The sequence below is a fragment of the Mustela lutreola genome, chromosome 4, assembly GCF_030435805.1.
Source record: "Mustela lutreola isolate mMusLut2 chromosome 4, mMusLut2.pri, whole genome shotgun sequence".
In the NCBI taxonomy this organism is placed as follows: domain Eukaryota; kingdom Metazoa; phylum Chordata; class Mammalia; order Carnivora; family Mustelidae; genus Mustela; species Mustela lutreola.
The window spans coordinates 129,188,353-129,202,094 of record NC_081293.1 but is presented as its reverse complement, the minus strand read 5'-3'; the positions used below and the strand labels follow the sequence as shown (position 1 = coordinate 129,202,094).

At 42.0% G+C, this 13,742-nt stretch overlaps 1 protein-coding gene across 4 annotated transcripts in view; it reads right to left on the bottom strand.

The window, feature by feature from the left end:
• Positions 1-13,742, bottom strand: part of CDK14 (cyclin dependent kinase 14) — a 732,611-nt gene that overhangs the window by 585,961 nt on the left and 132,908 nt on the right. Inside the window, exon 1 of one of the 4 annotated variants that reach the window (XM_059171070.1) lies at positions 3,119-3,851. The exons of 1 other annotated variant lie outside the window; for it this stretch is intronic. In XM_059171070.1, coding sequence (XP_059027053.1) covers positions 3,119-3,209 — 91 coding nt within the window. In that variant the 5' untranslated portion in view covers positions 3,210-3,851. Of the gene's footprint in view, positions 1-3,118; positions 3,852-13,742 lie in introns of those variants that run through there. 2 more of the 4 variants (XM_059171071.1, XM_059171072.1) reach the window with 2 other exon arrangements.

Here is a 13,742-nt window from a genome sequence, read left to right as displayed (position 1 = left end):
GTGTTAAAGTCACTCTCTGGCAGATGTCATAAATTAGAGTGCTATGGCTTGAAAGCAAATGTGTTTTATTAGACCTTATATTATATAGTAATCTCAGATCAGCTGTATTTGGGATGGGTAGTGACAAAGTTGACATGATCATTCATGTGTGAAAAAATTAAACATTAGTATTACCACTCTTATATAGTCAAAATTGTTAATAATAAGCATTGAATATCACATACTTTCCAAAATTATCCTCATTTTCTATAGATGACTAATTTCTCATGGCTAAACAATACTGTATATTTTGCCATATAACAAGCTGTACTTTTGAATCATACTAAAAAAGCAAAATTAAGTCAGTATGTTTATTTCAAAAGCCATCACAGATTGGTTAAAAGGAATGAATATATTGAAATGTCAGATTATTCAACAAGAATAAACCATTCACTCTTTGGTGAATGGAGTACCATTGGTACTCATGAAGTACCAATGACGACAAGAGGAAGAGGGGGAATAAACAGAAATGGGAAGGAAGAATATCAGCCCCCAGTACTGTTCTTCACATGCACTAGATATTTTATGTGTCCTGATTTATTCTTCACAACAACCTTGAGAAAATTCATACATGTGGACTCTGGGGTTTCGGGATATTCTGCTAATTGCCCAAGGCACACACACAGCAAGCTGGGAAAACAGGGTTCAAACCCAAACCAGACTAACTCCAAAACCCATCCTGTTTTTAGACTATGAAGTCAGTAGCCACTTCTTCCCCTCATTTCTCTTGCTTCCAACCTAGAAGATCAATTACGTCAATATGATATAATCACCAATAATAACATTACACTTATTGAGTCTGCACTACATACCACGCAGGACATCATATGCATTATTTCGCTAAGTGCCAGTAATAAAACTGAGTTGTATATGGAAAAACTGAAGCTCAGAAGTTGAGGGACCTGTCCAAGGTCACATAGCTACAAGTGGCAAGATGGCAAATCCCCAATGGTCTGACACACACAGCCCACACACTTAATCTATGCAGTACATAATTCCAGAGTAAAAATTCCATTCAATAGCCTCAAGCACCTTAAAATCTTTACATAATCAAACTGATTTTATTGTTTTGTAACTCTGCAAATAAAATATAAAGAAGATACATAGATAATAGATTAATTTTTCTGTAACCCCATTTCCAATGCATGTCTTGGGTTTGCTATACAAGCATAACCACATAAGACCTCTTTATTTCCTTTTACAGTTCTCCAGAATGAGAGTTAGCTACTATGCAGAATCATGACCTTCCATCAATACAAGAAACAATCAGTTATGTTCACTGCACTGTATTGTTTCTGAGAGCAAGGAAGTAAAATCTACCAGATCTTAGAAGATATTTTAACAAGTGCTGGAAACAAAAGGAGTTTCACATCACTAAATCTCAGTAAGCTAGAAAATCCAATTAACTGTAATACCCCCATTTGCCAGCATTGTATTAATCCAAATTTTACTGATTGTCTATCAAAATCTTGAAATCGCTTAAACATAAAGAATTTTTGTATTAATGTCCTTGGTTTTTTACTGAGATTCAACTGCAATGAATTATTTAACACAAACTGGAAGGGCTCCAAGAGAGTCATTAGCATTAGTAAATATACAGTTAATGTGTTTTAGAACAGGGCTTAATGGACTCCAGAACCTGCCTTTGTAATGGTTTGGGTCCTGAGCTGAACATCCTCCTCAAAAATGCACACCAACTCAACACCTTGCTCTCTCACATTCCTCCTGGCTTCAAACTTCATTTGCATGTAGAAACTCTTCATATGCATCCCTAAGTAAAAGTGAAACTGCAAATACCCAATACATGTAATAAGTAAAACCAGGATTAAATATTGCTTTCACACCATAACTTTACACTCATTTTGGGAGAGACTTCGTATACCAACAGGAAATTTTAAGTTAAAGGAAACTGGCTAAATTTTGATCCATTATTTTCTCTTACTTGAACAAAGTTTGCATATTTTGCACAAAGAGTGCACTTATAGAATGATTTTTAAAGGAAGGGATAGAAGGATGACTACAATACTCAAATGCACCCCAGGAGTTTATTTTAAGGAATTTAAGTACCTTATGCTTAATTTCCATTAACACGTTCATTAACATGGATGACATGTTAAATAAGTGAAACAAAGGCTAGAAGGCTTCTTGGGGAGTCTGAGGGGTTATTTTTAGTGCTTGTATGATTCTCTTGCTGCAAACAGTTACCTATATAAATAAAAGTTATAATGTTAGAGGAAGCAACCACCGTCTTAAAGGGGGTTTTCTATGGCCAATCCAAAAAAGCTAAGAAAACCATTCCACATAATAAGGTTGTCACCCTGTTAAAGTTTGTGACATGGATTTATTCTTAACTGTCCTAAACATTTCTCGGTCGTTTTTTATTTGTAGATCAGTTGGTTGGTTGGCTGACTGGTTTAAAGACAATAGCTCTGGAGCTTTGGCACTGGTATATCTAAGAAGTTCGGGACACTTATTCCTAAATGTTCAGAGAAGTTCACAGCGCGCATTTATTTGCTGCAATGGAAAGATTCAGAGAGCTTGGGACGGAACAGACACATCTCGCTTTCGAGGACCCGAAGTACCGAACAAAAGGTCCCAAGGTATCTGCCCCACTTCCTTTTAGGTTGGATGTGTTAAACAATAACAGGGCACAGCTCAGCGTCTCGCCAATTTTCAAAGCTAAATTATTGACTAAACACCCCAGGGCAGAGCCTGCGCGCAAAAAAAAAATAGCAAGTAACCCAGGCGACCGCGCAGCCGGGTGCGCAGCGGGGCCCGGGGAGTCCCATCGCCTGTCCACCGCAGGCGCGACAGCCCGAGCGCCAGTGGCGAGAGACGGAACCCAAATTGTAGGCTAAGATAATCCACAAACGAACCCCGAGATCCTAAAGGAGAGGGGTGTCTCTCCTTTCCACTGTCGCCCTCCCCCCAGGTCCGGGCACTGCTCCCTCCACCGACCGCTCGCAGCGCACCCCACGCCGGCCCGGGTGGCCGCTGCACTGGTGGTACCAGAAGCGCGGGGAGGAGGCACCGGCGCCGGGGGCGACGGGCCGGGTGCCCAGGGCAGCGCGCCACTCACCAATGCGGCTGAAACTCTCCGACAAAGTTCTCCGCAACTTCTTCATCTTGCCGATCTTCTCGGCGGGCTGCGGCTCAATGAGGTCGCACATCTGGGCGACACTGGGCTCCGGCAACTTCCCCAAACTGGTCCAGAGCGAAGCGCAGACAACGGCGAGGGCGCGCGGCAAGGAGAAGGCGGCGCCTCCTCCTCCTCCTCCTCCTCCTTCACTACCTCCTCCTCCGGCCAGGAGGCGACGCACTGGGCTCGGGAGGCGAGTGGCGAGCTGCAGGCTCCTCTCGGGCCTGGGCCGCTGCTGGGCGGGCGGGGGCGTTCTACGTGGTGCCGGGGGCGGCCGCCATCGCAGCCGCCGCCGCCGTGGCCCCGCGCCGCGCCGCCGCCGCCCGGCTCATTTTCCCTCCTTTGTAACCGAGAGCAGCGCGGCGGGCGGCCGACCGTGGGGGCGGTGCGGCCGGAGGCGGGGCGGGGGCGGGCTGAGCACAAGGTGCGGGAGCCGGGGGTCGCAGGGTGCGCGGGGCACGGGCGGGGAGAAGTTCTCAGCCCCGAGTTTCGGGGATTCGAGAGAAAAGAGCCGCGGCGCGGAACCGCCACCCAACCCCGCCCTCACCGCCCCTCCCGCCGCCTCTGCCCCGCCTTCCCTGGGCAAAGGACCCCGGGCGCGGAACCCCCGCGGGACCTCGGCTCCGGGGCTCGGAGTCCGCGTCCTCTTCGGGCCTCTCAGCCCGGCTCACGCCCCCGCGGCGCCCCCTCCCGGCCGCCCCCGCGCTCCTCCCCCGGCCCTGCCCGCCCCGCCCCGCCCCGCGCGCTCCGGGACCGGCCCCCGGCCCGGCGGAGGGCCTGGAACAGGCAGGGCTGGCAACTGGCCGCGACTGGGACTCCGTCTCACTATGTGGGGAGGCCCCATGAAGGGAAAGCTCTGGATCGCGGTCATTTATCGGAGTGGTTTTCTCCTTGCCACGAACGCATGTGGAAAGAGCGAGAGGTTGGGGGGAGGAGGTGGCCGCCACCACTGCCTCTGAGTCCGGGAATGGAAAGGCCTGGGGACCGCTCAGGTTTGACAGGGATCCCCCCCCCCCCCCCAGTTTTGCCCGGGATACTGTGAAGTGAAAGATCCAAAGGGAAAGGTAGGCCCGTTTTTTAGGGGTCAAGTGCAAGGTAGAAGCGTCATCTCTAACCCCCCAAGGCAGAGCTAATGCTGTTGCCTTCACCCCTGTGTCACTCTGAGTGACTGATGGGAATGTAGATGAAGCTAATTTCTGCTAATGAACACCCAGTTCCATGGTAAATAGCAAACAGAAGTCCTTCGTCTCTATCAGTTTTAGAATATATTTCCAAATCCAAAGACTTGGAGGCCAAAAAGATTGTGAGCCCTTCTCCCCTCCCCTCAAAAAAATAAAATTTAAAAAGGAGGGGGTTAGGGCAAGTTTTTAAAAATCCCAGAACAAACAGTCCAGGCAGCAAACACACATTGTCTTCATTCTGTTAAAACGTGGTGCAGCGAGCGCTCCAAACGCCAGTCTCCCAGGGGAGAGAGAAGGAAGATGGGGGAGGGCCTGAATGTTGATTTGGGGCCAGCAAACTCCTTATGAATAGAAATTTAGTAATCTTGAGTCATCTGGCTGTGTAAGTAATAAGAGCCTGTGAGCGTGTGACAATCCTGTTTGGTTTAAAGGAAGTTTTGGGGAGTTTGTGTTTTGTTAAAAGACTTTTATCTTAAAACAAAAACTAGCCCCCTGCCTTCCTTAAATTGTGAGGTAGAACACTTGGATTTGTTCTGCTCTGTACTGAGCGCATTATAGGGTCTTGATAGATTGCTCCTGATAAAAGACAGGAAGTCAAGCCAAGTGGGGAGCAAAGGAGGGTGGGGAATTCATCAAGAATATGAGTTAAAAATGCGAGGATGTTGGGTCCCAGTGACCATATTTAGATATTACAGGCAGCACCAAGTATGTCCTCAGACAGGAAAAAGTTTGACTTTTACCACTTCCTCCAGTTAGTTAGGGAGAAAGTTATCATAAGCTATGAATAAAAAGAGAAAAAGCAACCAATCAAAATACTTATGGGTTCTATCTACCAGTCAACAAAGATGAAATAGTTACTAATTTAATAAACTTTGACTACAGGGCGCCTGGGTGGCTCAGTCGGTCAAGTGTCTACCTTCAGCTCAGGTCATGATCCCAGGGTCTTGGGAGCAAGCCTCAGGTCCATCTGGCTCTCTCCTCAGGGCATAGCTTTCTTCTCCTTCCCCCTTTCCCTGCCTCTTCCCCTGCCTGTGCTCTCTCTCCTTGTCAAATAAATAAATAAAATCTTAAAACAATAAATGAATAAACTTTGACTACTGTATGTCTGTGTCTATCCTATTTACTCTGACAGTGACTATTTCATATACGTAAATACACATACAGATATACATTCTCCATTTCACCTCCCCAGTATTTAATATTTCCAACTCAGGTCAGCTTCTGCCTGAGTAAATCATGTATATCCATAAAAGGTACAGTAGGTAAACATTTTTTAATGAGATAAGTCAGTATGTATTGATGTATAAATATATCTAGGGTTAAGTGAATAAAAAGCATATTAATCATTAACTCATTTGTGGAAGGAAATATACTTATGTTTCTATGTGCGTAGGATATTTCTCTTTAAAAAAGACAAAGGGGCTCCTGGGTGGCCCAAGGTTAATCATCTGATTCTTGATTTCAGCTGAGGCCATGTTCTCAGGGTCATGGGATAGAGCCTTGCATAGGGTCCTGCACTCAGCACGAAATCCTGCCTCTCTGCCTTTCCTTCTGCCCTTTCCCCCACTTGCGTACAGTGCTCATTCTCTGTCTCTCTCTCAAATAAATAAAGAAAATTTTAAAAAGAACAAAGAACTGTGAAGCGTGCATACCCAGAATATAATGTTCCCTTTGGCCTATATACCTTTAAGCATAATTTGAATGTTTTACCCAAAGAACAGTTACTTATAAATACTAATAAAAATACTAATTTAAAACATAAAAATAAGATTTACTGCATTTTTATCTACCCCACTCCAAAACTTCAGCTCTCCCACCTCTAAAATTACTTCATCAATCACAATAGTATACAATAGTCTACCTAACAGTATACCTAATAGTATACAATAGACCTAACAGGAGAGACAGTCATGGACCAAATAAACTTTGTCAAATATGAATAACCAACTTTCCAATATATGCTTACCAACCCCTTTCTGGGTTATATATTAAAATGGTAAGTTTTGCAAGAAACCGTGACATAAAGAAGGAAATTTTTCACTGGATGCTTTTAAACTGTGAACGGTTATAGGACTCAACTCTTTACACAGTTGTATGTTTCACACATGTCTTCGTCCTAGAATGTAAGTTCACTGAGGGCAGGGATCTTAGATCCAAAAAGTACGATGTCTATTTCATAATGGTTGTAAGTTAAATGTCAAATGAATGTGGGATATATTGCTGCCACTGAGAAGTGATGTGTTGTCCTCAGAAACCAAGATGACTATCCAGCATCTGTGTGGCATATGTATTTTCAGTGGGACGATGGATCTGTGCCAGTTCTCCATCCCAACTTCAGTTCACGAGGTTATAGTTTCGGCTGGCCTGAATTAAAGGTGCAGAATCTGAATACAAACAGATAAGCTGACCTAGAGGCTGAACCCAGCATGAGTTGACCTTAATCAAATTAATCAATTAAAGCATGCAAATGGGGGTGCCTTGGTGGCTCAGTGGGTTAAGCCTCTGCTTTCCGCTCAGGTCATGATCTCAGGGTCCTGGAATCGAGCCCCGCATCGGGCTCTCTGCTCAGCTGGGAGCCTGCTTCCTCCTCTCTCTCTGCCTGCCTCTCTGCCTACTTGTGATCTCTGTCTGTCAAGTAAATAAATAAAATCTTAAAAAAAAAAAATTTAAAGCATGCATATGTATTCATTAGACCTTGAGTGGTAGCAACAGTGGCTGGAGATCCAACTCTTAGTGTTGTGTGGCCTTAGATAAGTAAGTGACTTGCCTACTTTCTTATCTGTAAAATGAGGGGCGTGAACTAGATGACCTCAAGGGACATTCATAGCTGCAAAATTCTGATTTTGACTTGAATGTTGATATTTTTCCTCTCCCAGCTTATATACAAGATGGATATATTAATGAGGAGTAATTAACATGCAAATAAGATGGACAAAGACCATCAACAAAAATTATGTGAAATTTAAGATACTTTATTTCTAGTTCTGTTATACATAAATTATTCATCTATTATAAATGGATCTTCTCCATATAAGAAAAATAGCAGGCTAATAGGCTGGCAGTAAATTTTAAGGGAATGAATCCTAATCCAAATAAGATGGAATATAGAGGATTTGATTAGAATCTAGAATCCAGCAAAAGCAGAAACAGATTTACTGATCTGAAACAGTATGAAAAGATATTATAAGTAAAAAACAAAACAAAACCAAAAAAACCTCCCCCAAAACAAGAATGCCAAGCACATGGGGCATAGAGTTGGAAAGTGAAGTTAAAGAGAGAAAGAGAGAAAATGTATGTTTATGAATGTACATTTTTCAAATTTAGCCAAAGGGTAAATATTAAGACATACAAGCAGGTTATGATTATTAAAGTGGTAGAAATTTACATTATTAGACATCCTCTTAGAAATCTAAACAGTCACCCTAGTTAATTATTTTTAGGATCAAATATCATCCTCCTTTTTTGAACACATCCAGCAGGAACTAAAGTAGCACAAGGTTAAGTGACTTATACCAAGTTCCCAGTGAGTCATCAGTGAAACTGGTACATGGAATCCGAAACTCTTGTCACCAACATTTGTGTTCCAATTCTTGGATAATGTCTAGCCTTAAGAGTTCCTGGGGCTTTTGAGGGTTTTTGTTTTGTTTTGTTTTGTTTCGCTGACATAGAGCAAATTAAAATAAAAAGGGGGAGAAAAATGGAAGTTTGCAGAAACCAGGGTATTCAAACGCATATCAATGGAGCCCCCCAACGCTCCCCCACCCTGTTCTAAAGCCATCCATTGCCTAGTGACTCCTAATTTCAATCCTTTTCACATTTCCAGAATCACTCACTGTTGCCACAAATCTCCAGGCTTGTGCAGGAATAATACCTATATTGTCTGATAGTTTTATAGGTAATTCTATAGTTGTTCATCATATATTCAAGAGACCTAGGGACCTAAGTAATTGATTTGCTTGCAAATGGCTGTAGTAAGAACAAAGAAGCTGCCAAAACATCCAAATGATGTCAAGTGTAAATTAGCTCAGAATAGTTCTGAAGGAAATAAACTACAAGGGTCAAGGCATGCACTGAAATACTGGTAAATTGCCCTGTCATATTAAACCATGCTTAAATAAATGTTATCGTTACCTCATTCCTGCTTTCCATTATTATATCATTTGTACAATGGAAGTCCATATAAGAAAATACCAACCACCATTTCTAATGAAGACACAAGTCGCTTAATTAGGCCCTTTGGTGTTATTTGTATGTGTGATATAGATGTGTCATTAAGAAAGGGTCCCCATTTATGACTGTCATTCATTTCACTGCATCATGTTCCACATCCATCAGAATTAAATTTCAGGGATCAGTTCTGTAATTGATCTTTAGATATGGATGTGAAAGTGGTCAGAAGCTAATGCTTTAGGGAATCAAAACCTCATGCCTTTTGGTCAGTCTAGACAAGTTCTATTAGGGGCAATTAAGTTCAGAAACACAGGTCTTCCATCAAAAAATCCTAACCTTTCTTTCCAAGGCCCTTGACAGCTTATCTGCATTCACATGCCTTTTTTTTTTTTTTTTTTCAAGATTTTACTTATTTACTTGAGAGAGAGAGGGCATGAGTGGGAGAGGGGCAGCAGGAGAGGAACAGAGGGGCAGAAAGAAGCAGACTCCCCACCAGGCAAGAAGCCCGATGCCGGGCTCAATCCCAGGACTTGAGTTGAAGGCAGGGGCCTAACCCACTGAGCCACCCAGGGGCCCCTCACATGCCTATTCTAATCAAGTGTTTATTAGCCAGAAAAAGTGTCCATGGGATATTTATATTGATGGAATCATCAGACATCTCATTTGCTAGCTAAACTCACTATTATTTTTAAATGTAATTAAGATACTTACAGTTTTATAATAGGGTATAAATTGATGATCTCATTTTAGCCTACACTACTCTAAGAGGCACTATCATTAGCACTACTTTACACAAGTAAATGGGCCTAGAGATGCCTAGAGACCATCCCCAAGATCATTACACAGCATCCGGTTTTAGACTGAGACACTGGTTTGGTTACCAAAAACTTTTCTCTTATAAAACATTTTTTGTAGGGCGCCTGGATGGCTCAGTGGGTTAAAGCCTCTGCCTTTGGCTCAGGTCATAATCTCAGGGTCCTAGGATCATCAAGTCCCAAGTTGGGCTCTCTGCTCAGCAGGAAGCCTGTTTCATTCTCTCTCTCTCTCTCTCTCTGCCTGTCTCTCTGCCTACTTGTGATCTCTCTCTCTGTTAAATAAATAAATAAAAATCTTAAAAAAAATTTTTTTTTTTTTTTTGCAGCATGCTCTATGACATTTCTTTTTCTTCTGCTACACTTTGGATATAATTAGGGTTGTCCTTATTGTATAGAAAGGAACTACAACTGACTTTGAAAAAGAAGCTCCTTTCTACTCTAATTGGGGTTTGTAAATGAACTAAACATTCTAGGACTATGACTTGTTGAGCCACTGCAGCATGTGTCAGGGTAATGGATTAATAAAAAGCAAATTGGTCATAACTAATATTTAATACAATATTCCTCACCTATAAGCATGAGTCATATCGAAATTATTTGGTGTCTGGGGCACCTGGGTAGGTTAGTGAAATTAAATATCTGCCTTCACCTCAGGTCATGATCTCAGAGTCCTGGGATTGAATACTCACATGGAGCTCCTGGCTCAGCAGGGAACCTGCTTCTCTCTCTGCCTGCATCTGTCCCTGACTGTGTGCCACCTCTCTCTGACCAATAAATAAATAAAACCTTTAAAAAAGAAAAAGAAAAGCAACCAGGAAGAAATAAAGACTCTACAGGAAGGGGAAAAAAACTTACTATTAATATCTTCAATTATGTGAAATAGTATAAGATATTGCAATTGTTAGGTAAGAACTGGATACTTCTAGGGCACCTGGGTGGCTCAGTCATTAAGCCTTGGGCTCAGGTCATGATCCCAGGATCCTGGGATGGAGCCCCACATCAGGCTCCCTGCTCCATGGGAAGCCTGCTTCTCACTCTCCCACTCCCCCTGCTTGTGTTCCTTCTCTCTCTGTGTCTCTCTGTCAAATAAATAAATAAAACCTTAAAAAAAAAAAAAGAACTGGATGCTACAAATATTTTGGGGGGCTTTGTATGGTTTAAAGATTCATTTATTTATTTGAGGGGGGGGAGGGGAGAGGGAGAGGGAGGGAACCTGACTCCCAGCTGAACTCAGAACCCAATTCAAGTCTCAAGTCCATGAACCCACATTCATGGGCAAATGATGGGAGCCAAAATTAAGAATAAGATACTTAACCGACTCAGCCACCCAGGCGACCCTGGATGTTATAAATGTTTTTAAAAGTAGCAGCGAGAGGGCAAAATTAATTCTTTGACATTAAGAATATCATACTATAAAACTTCAAGTGACGGCATAAAATATAAAGATGAGGAACCATCCCAGCAGGTAAAACAAAAATATGGAAAGAAAAGAAGACATTTTTTTAAATGAGAAAGGTACAAACTACTCCAGGAAGTTCAATATCTGAATAACGGGAGTTCTAGAAAGAGAGAATGGAGAAAATGGAGAGGGGAAGTTATCAAAGAAATAATAATTTGAGAAAACTTTTTGAAATGAAAGGACATGACTTTCCAAATTGAAACGGGCTCCAAGACAATAGATGAAAACAAACCTACGTTGTTTTATTATAAAATTGCAAAACCCACCATGGTATTAGAATATTTTAAAAACTTCCAGAAAAGGGCGCCTGAGTGGCTCAGTGGGTTAAGCCGCTGCCTTTGGCTCAGGTCATGATCTCAGGGTCCTGGGATCGAGTCCCGCATCAGGCTCTCTGCTCAGCAGGGAGCCTGCTTCCCTTGCTCTCTCTCTGCCAACTGATGATCTCTCTCTGTCAAATAAATAAATAAAATCTTTAAAAAAATAAATTAAATTAAAAAAAAAACAACTTCCAGAAAAGAAAAACAGGCTCTAAAAAGAAATAGGAACCAGAATGGCTTCAGACTTTCAGCCACACCAGATGCTAGAAAATAGTAAAAGAAAGAACTTGTAGCTCTCTTTTTTGGTGGGATCCTTGTCTGGTTTTGGGATCAAGGTGATGCTGGCCTCATAAAATGAGTTTGTGAACACAGATGCGAAAATACTCAACAAAATACTAGCCAATAGGATTCAACAGTACATTAAAAAGATTATTCACCACGACCAAGTGGGATTTATTCCAGGGCTGCAAGGTTGGTTCAACATCCGCAAATCAGTCAATGTGATACAACACATCAATAAAAGTAAGAACAAGAACCATATGATACTCTCAATAGATGCTGAAAAAGCATTTGACAAAGTACAACATCCCTTCCTGATCAAAACTCTTCAAAGTGTAGGGATAGAGGGCACATACCTCAATATCATCAAAGCCATCTATGAAAAACCCACCGCAAATATCATTCTCAATGGAGAAAAACTGAAAGCTTTTCCGCTAAGGTCAGGAACACGGCAGGGATGTCCATTATCACCACTGCTATTCAACATCGTACTAGAGGTCCTAGCCTCAGCAATCAGACAACAAAAGGAAATTAAAGGCATCCAAATCGGCAAAGAAGAAGTCAAATTATCACTCTTCGCAGATGATATGATACTATATGTGGAAAACCCAAAAGACTCCACTCCAAAACTGCTAGAACTTATACAGGAATTCAGTAAAGTGTCAGGATATAAAATCAATGCATAGAAATCAGTTGCATTTCTCTACACCAACAGCAAGACAGAAGAAAGAGATATTAAGGAGTCAATCCCATTTACAATTGCATCCAAAACCATAAGATACCTAGGAATAAACCTAACCAAAGAGACACAGAATCTATACTCAGAAAACTATAAAGTACTCATGAAAGAAATTGAGGAAGACACAAAGAAATGGAAAAATGTTCCATGCTCCTGGATTGGAAGAATAAATATTGTGAAAATGTCTATGCTACCTAAAGCAATCTACACATTTAATGCAATTCCTATCAAAGTACCATCCATCTTTTTCAAAGAAATGGAACAAATAATGCTAAAATTTATATGGAACCAGAAAAGACCTCGAATAGCCAAAGGGATATTGAAAAAGAAAGCCAACGTTGGTGGCATCACAATTCCGGACTTCAAGCTCTATTACAAAGCTGTCATCATCAAGACAGCATGGTACTGGGACAAAAACAGACACATCGATCAATGGAACAGAATAGAGAGCCCAGAAATAGACCCTCAACTCTATGGTCAACTAATCTTCGACAAAGCAGGAAAGAATGTCCAATGGAAAAAAGACAGCCTTTTCAATAAATGGTGCTGGGAAAATTGGACAGCCACATGCAGAAAAATGAAATTGGACCATTTCCTTACACCACACACAAAAATAGACTCAAAATGGATGAAGGACCTCAATGTACGAAAGGAATCCATCAAAATCCTTGAGGAGAACACGGGCAGCAACCTCTTCGACCTCTGCCGCAGCAACATCTTCCTAGGAACAACGCAAAAGGCAAGGGAAGCAAGGGAAAAAATGAACTACTGGGATTTCATCAAGATCAAAAGCTTTTGCACAGCAAAGGAAACAGTTAACAAAATCAAAAGACAACTGACAGAATGGGAGAAGATATTTGCAAACGACATATCAGATAAAGGACTAGTGTCCAGAATCTATAAAGAACTTAGCAAACTCAACACCCAAAGAACAAATAATCCAATCAAGAAATGGGCAGAAGACATGAACAGACATTTCTGCAAAGAAGACATCCAGATGGCGAACAGACACATGAAAAAGTGCTCCATATCACTCGGCATCAGGGAAATACAAATCAAAACCACAATGAGATATCACCTCACACCAGTCAGAATGGCTAAAATCAACAAGTCAGGAAATGACAGATGCTGGCGAGGATGCGGAGAAAGGGGAACCCTCCTACACTGTTGGTGGGAATGCAAGCTGGTGCAGCCACTCTGGAAAACAGCATGGAGGTTCCTCAAAATGTTGAAAATAGAACTGCCCTATGACCCAGCAATTGCACTATTGGGTATTTACCCTAAAGATACAAATGTAGTGATCCAAAGGGACACATGCACCCGAATGTTTATAGCAGCAATGTCCACAATAGCCAAACTATGGAAAGAACCTAGATGTCCATCAACAGATGAATGGATCAAGAAGGTGTGGTATATATACACAATGGAATACTATGCAGCCATCAAAAGAAATGAAATCTTGCCATTTGCAACAACGTGGATGGAACTAGAGCGTATCATGCTTAGCGAAATAAGTCAAGCAGAGAAAGACAACTATCATATGATCTCCCTGATATGAGGAAGTGGTGATGCAACATGGAGGCTTAAGTGGGTAGAAGAATAAA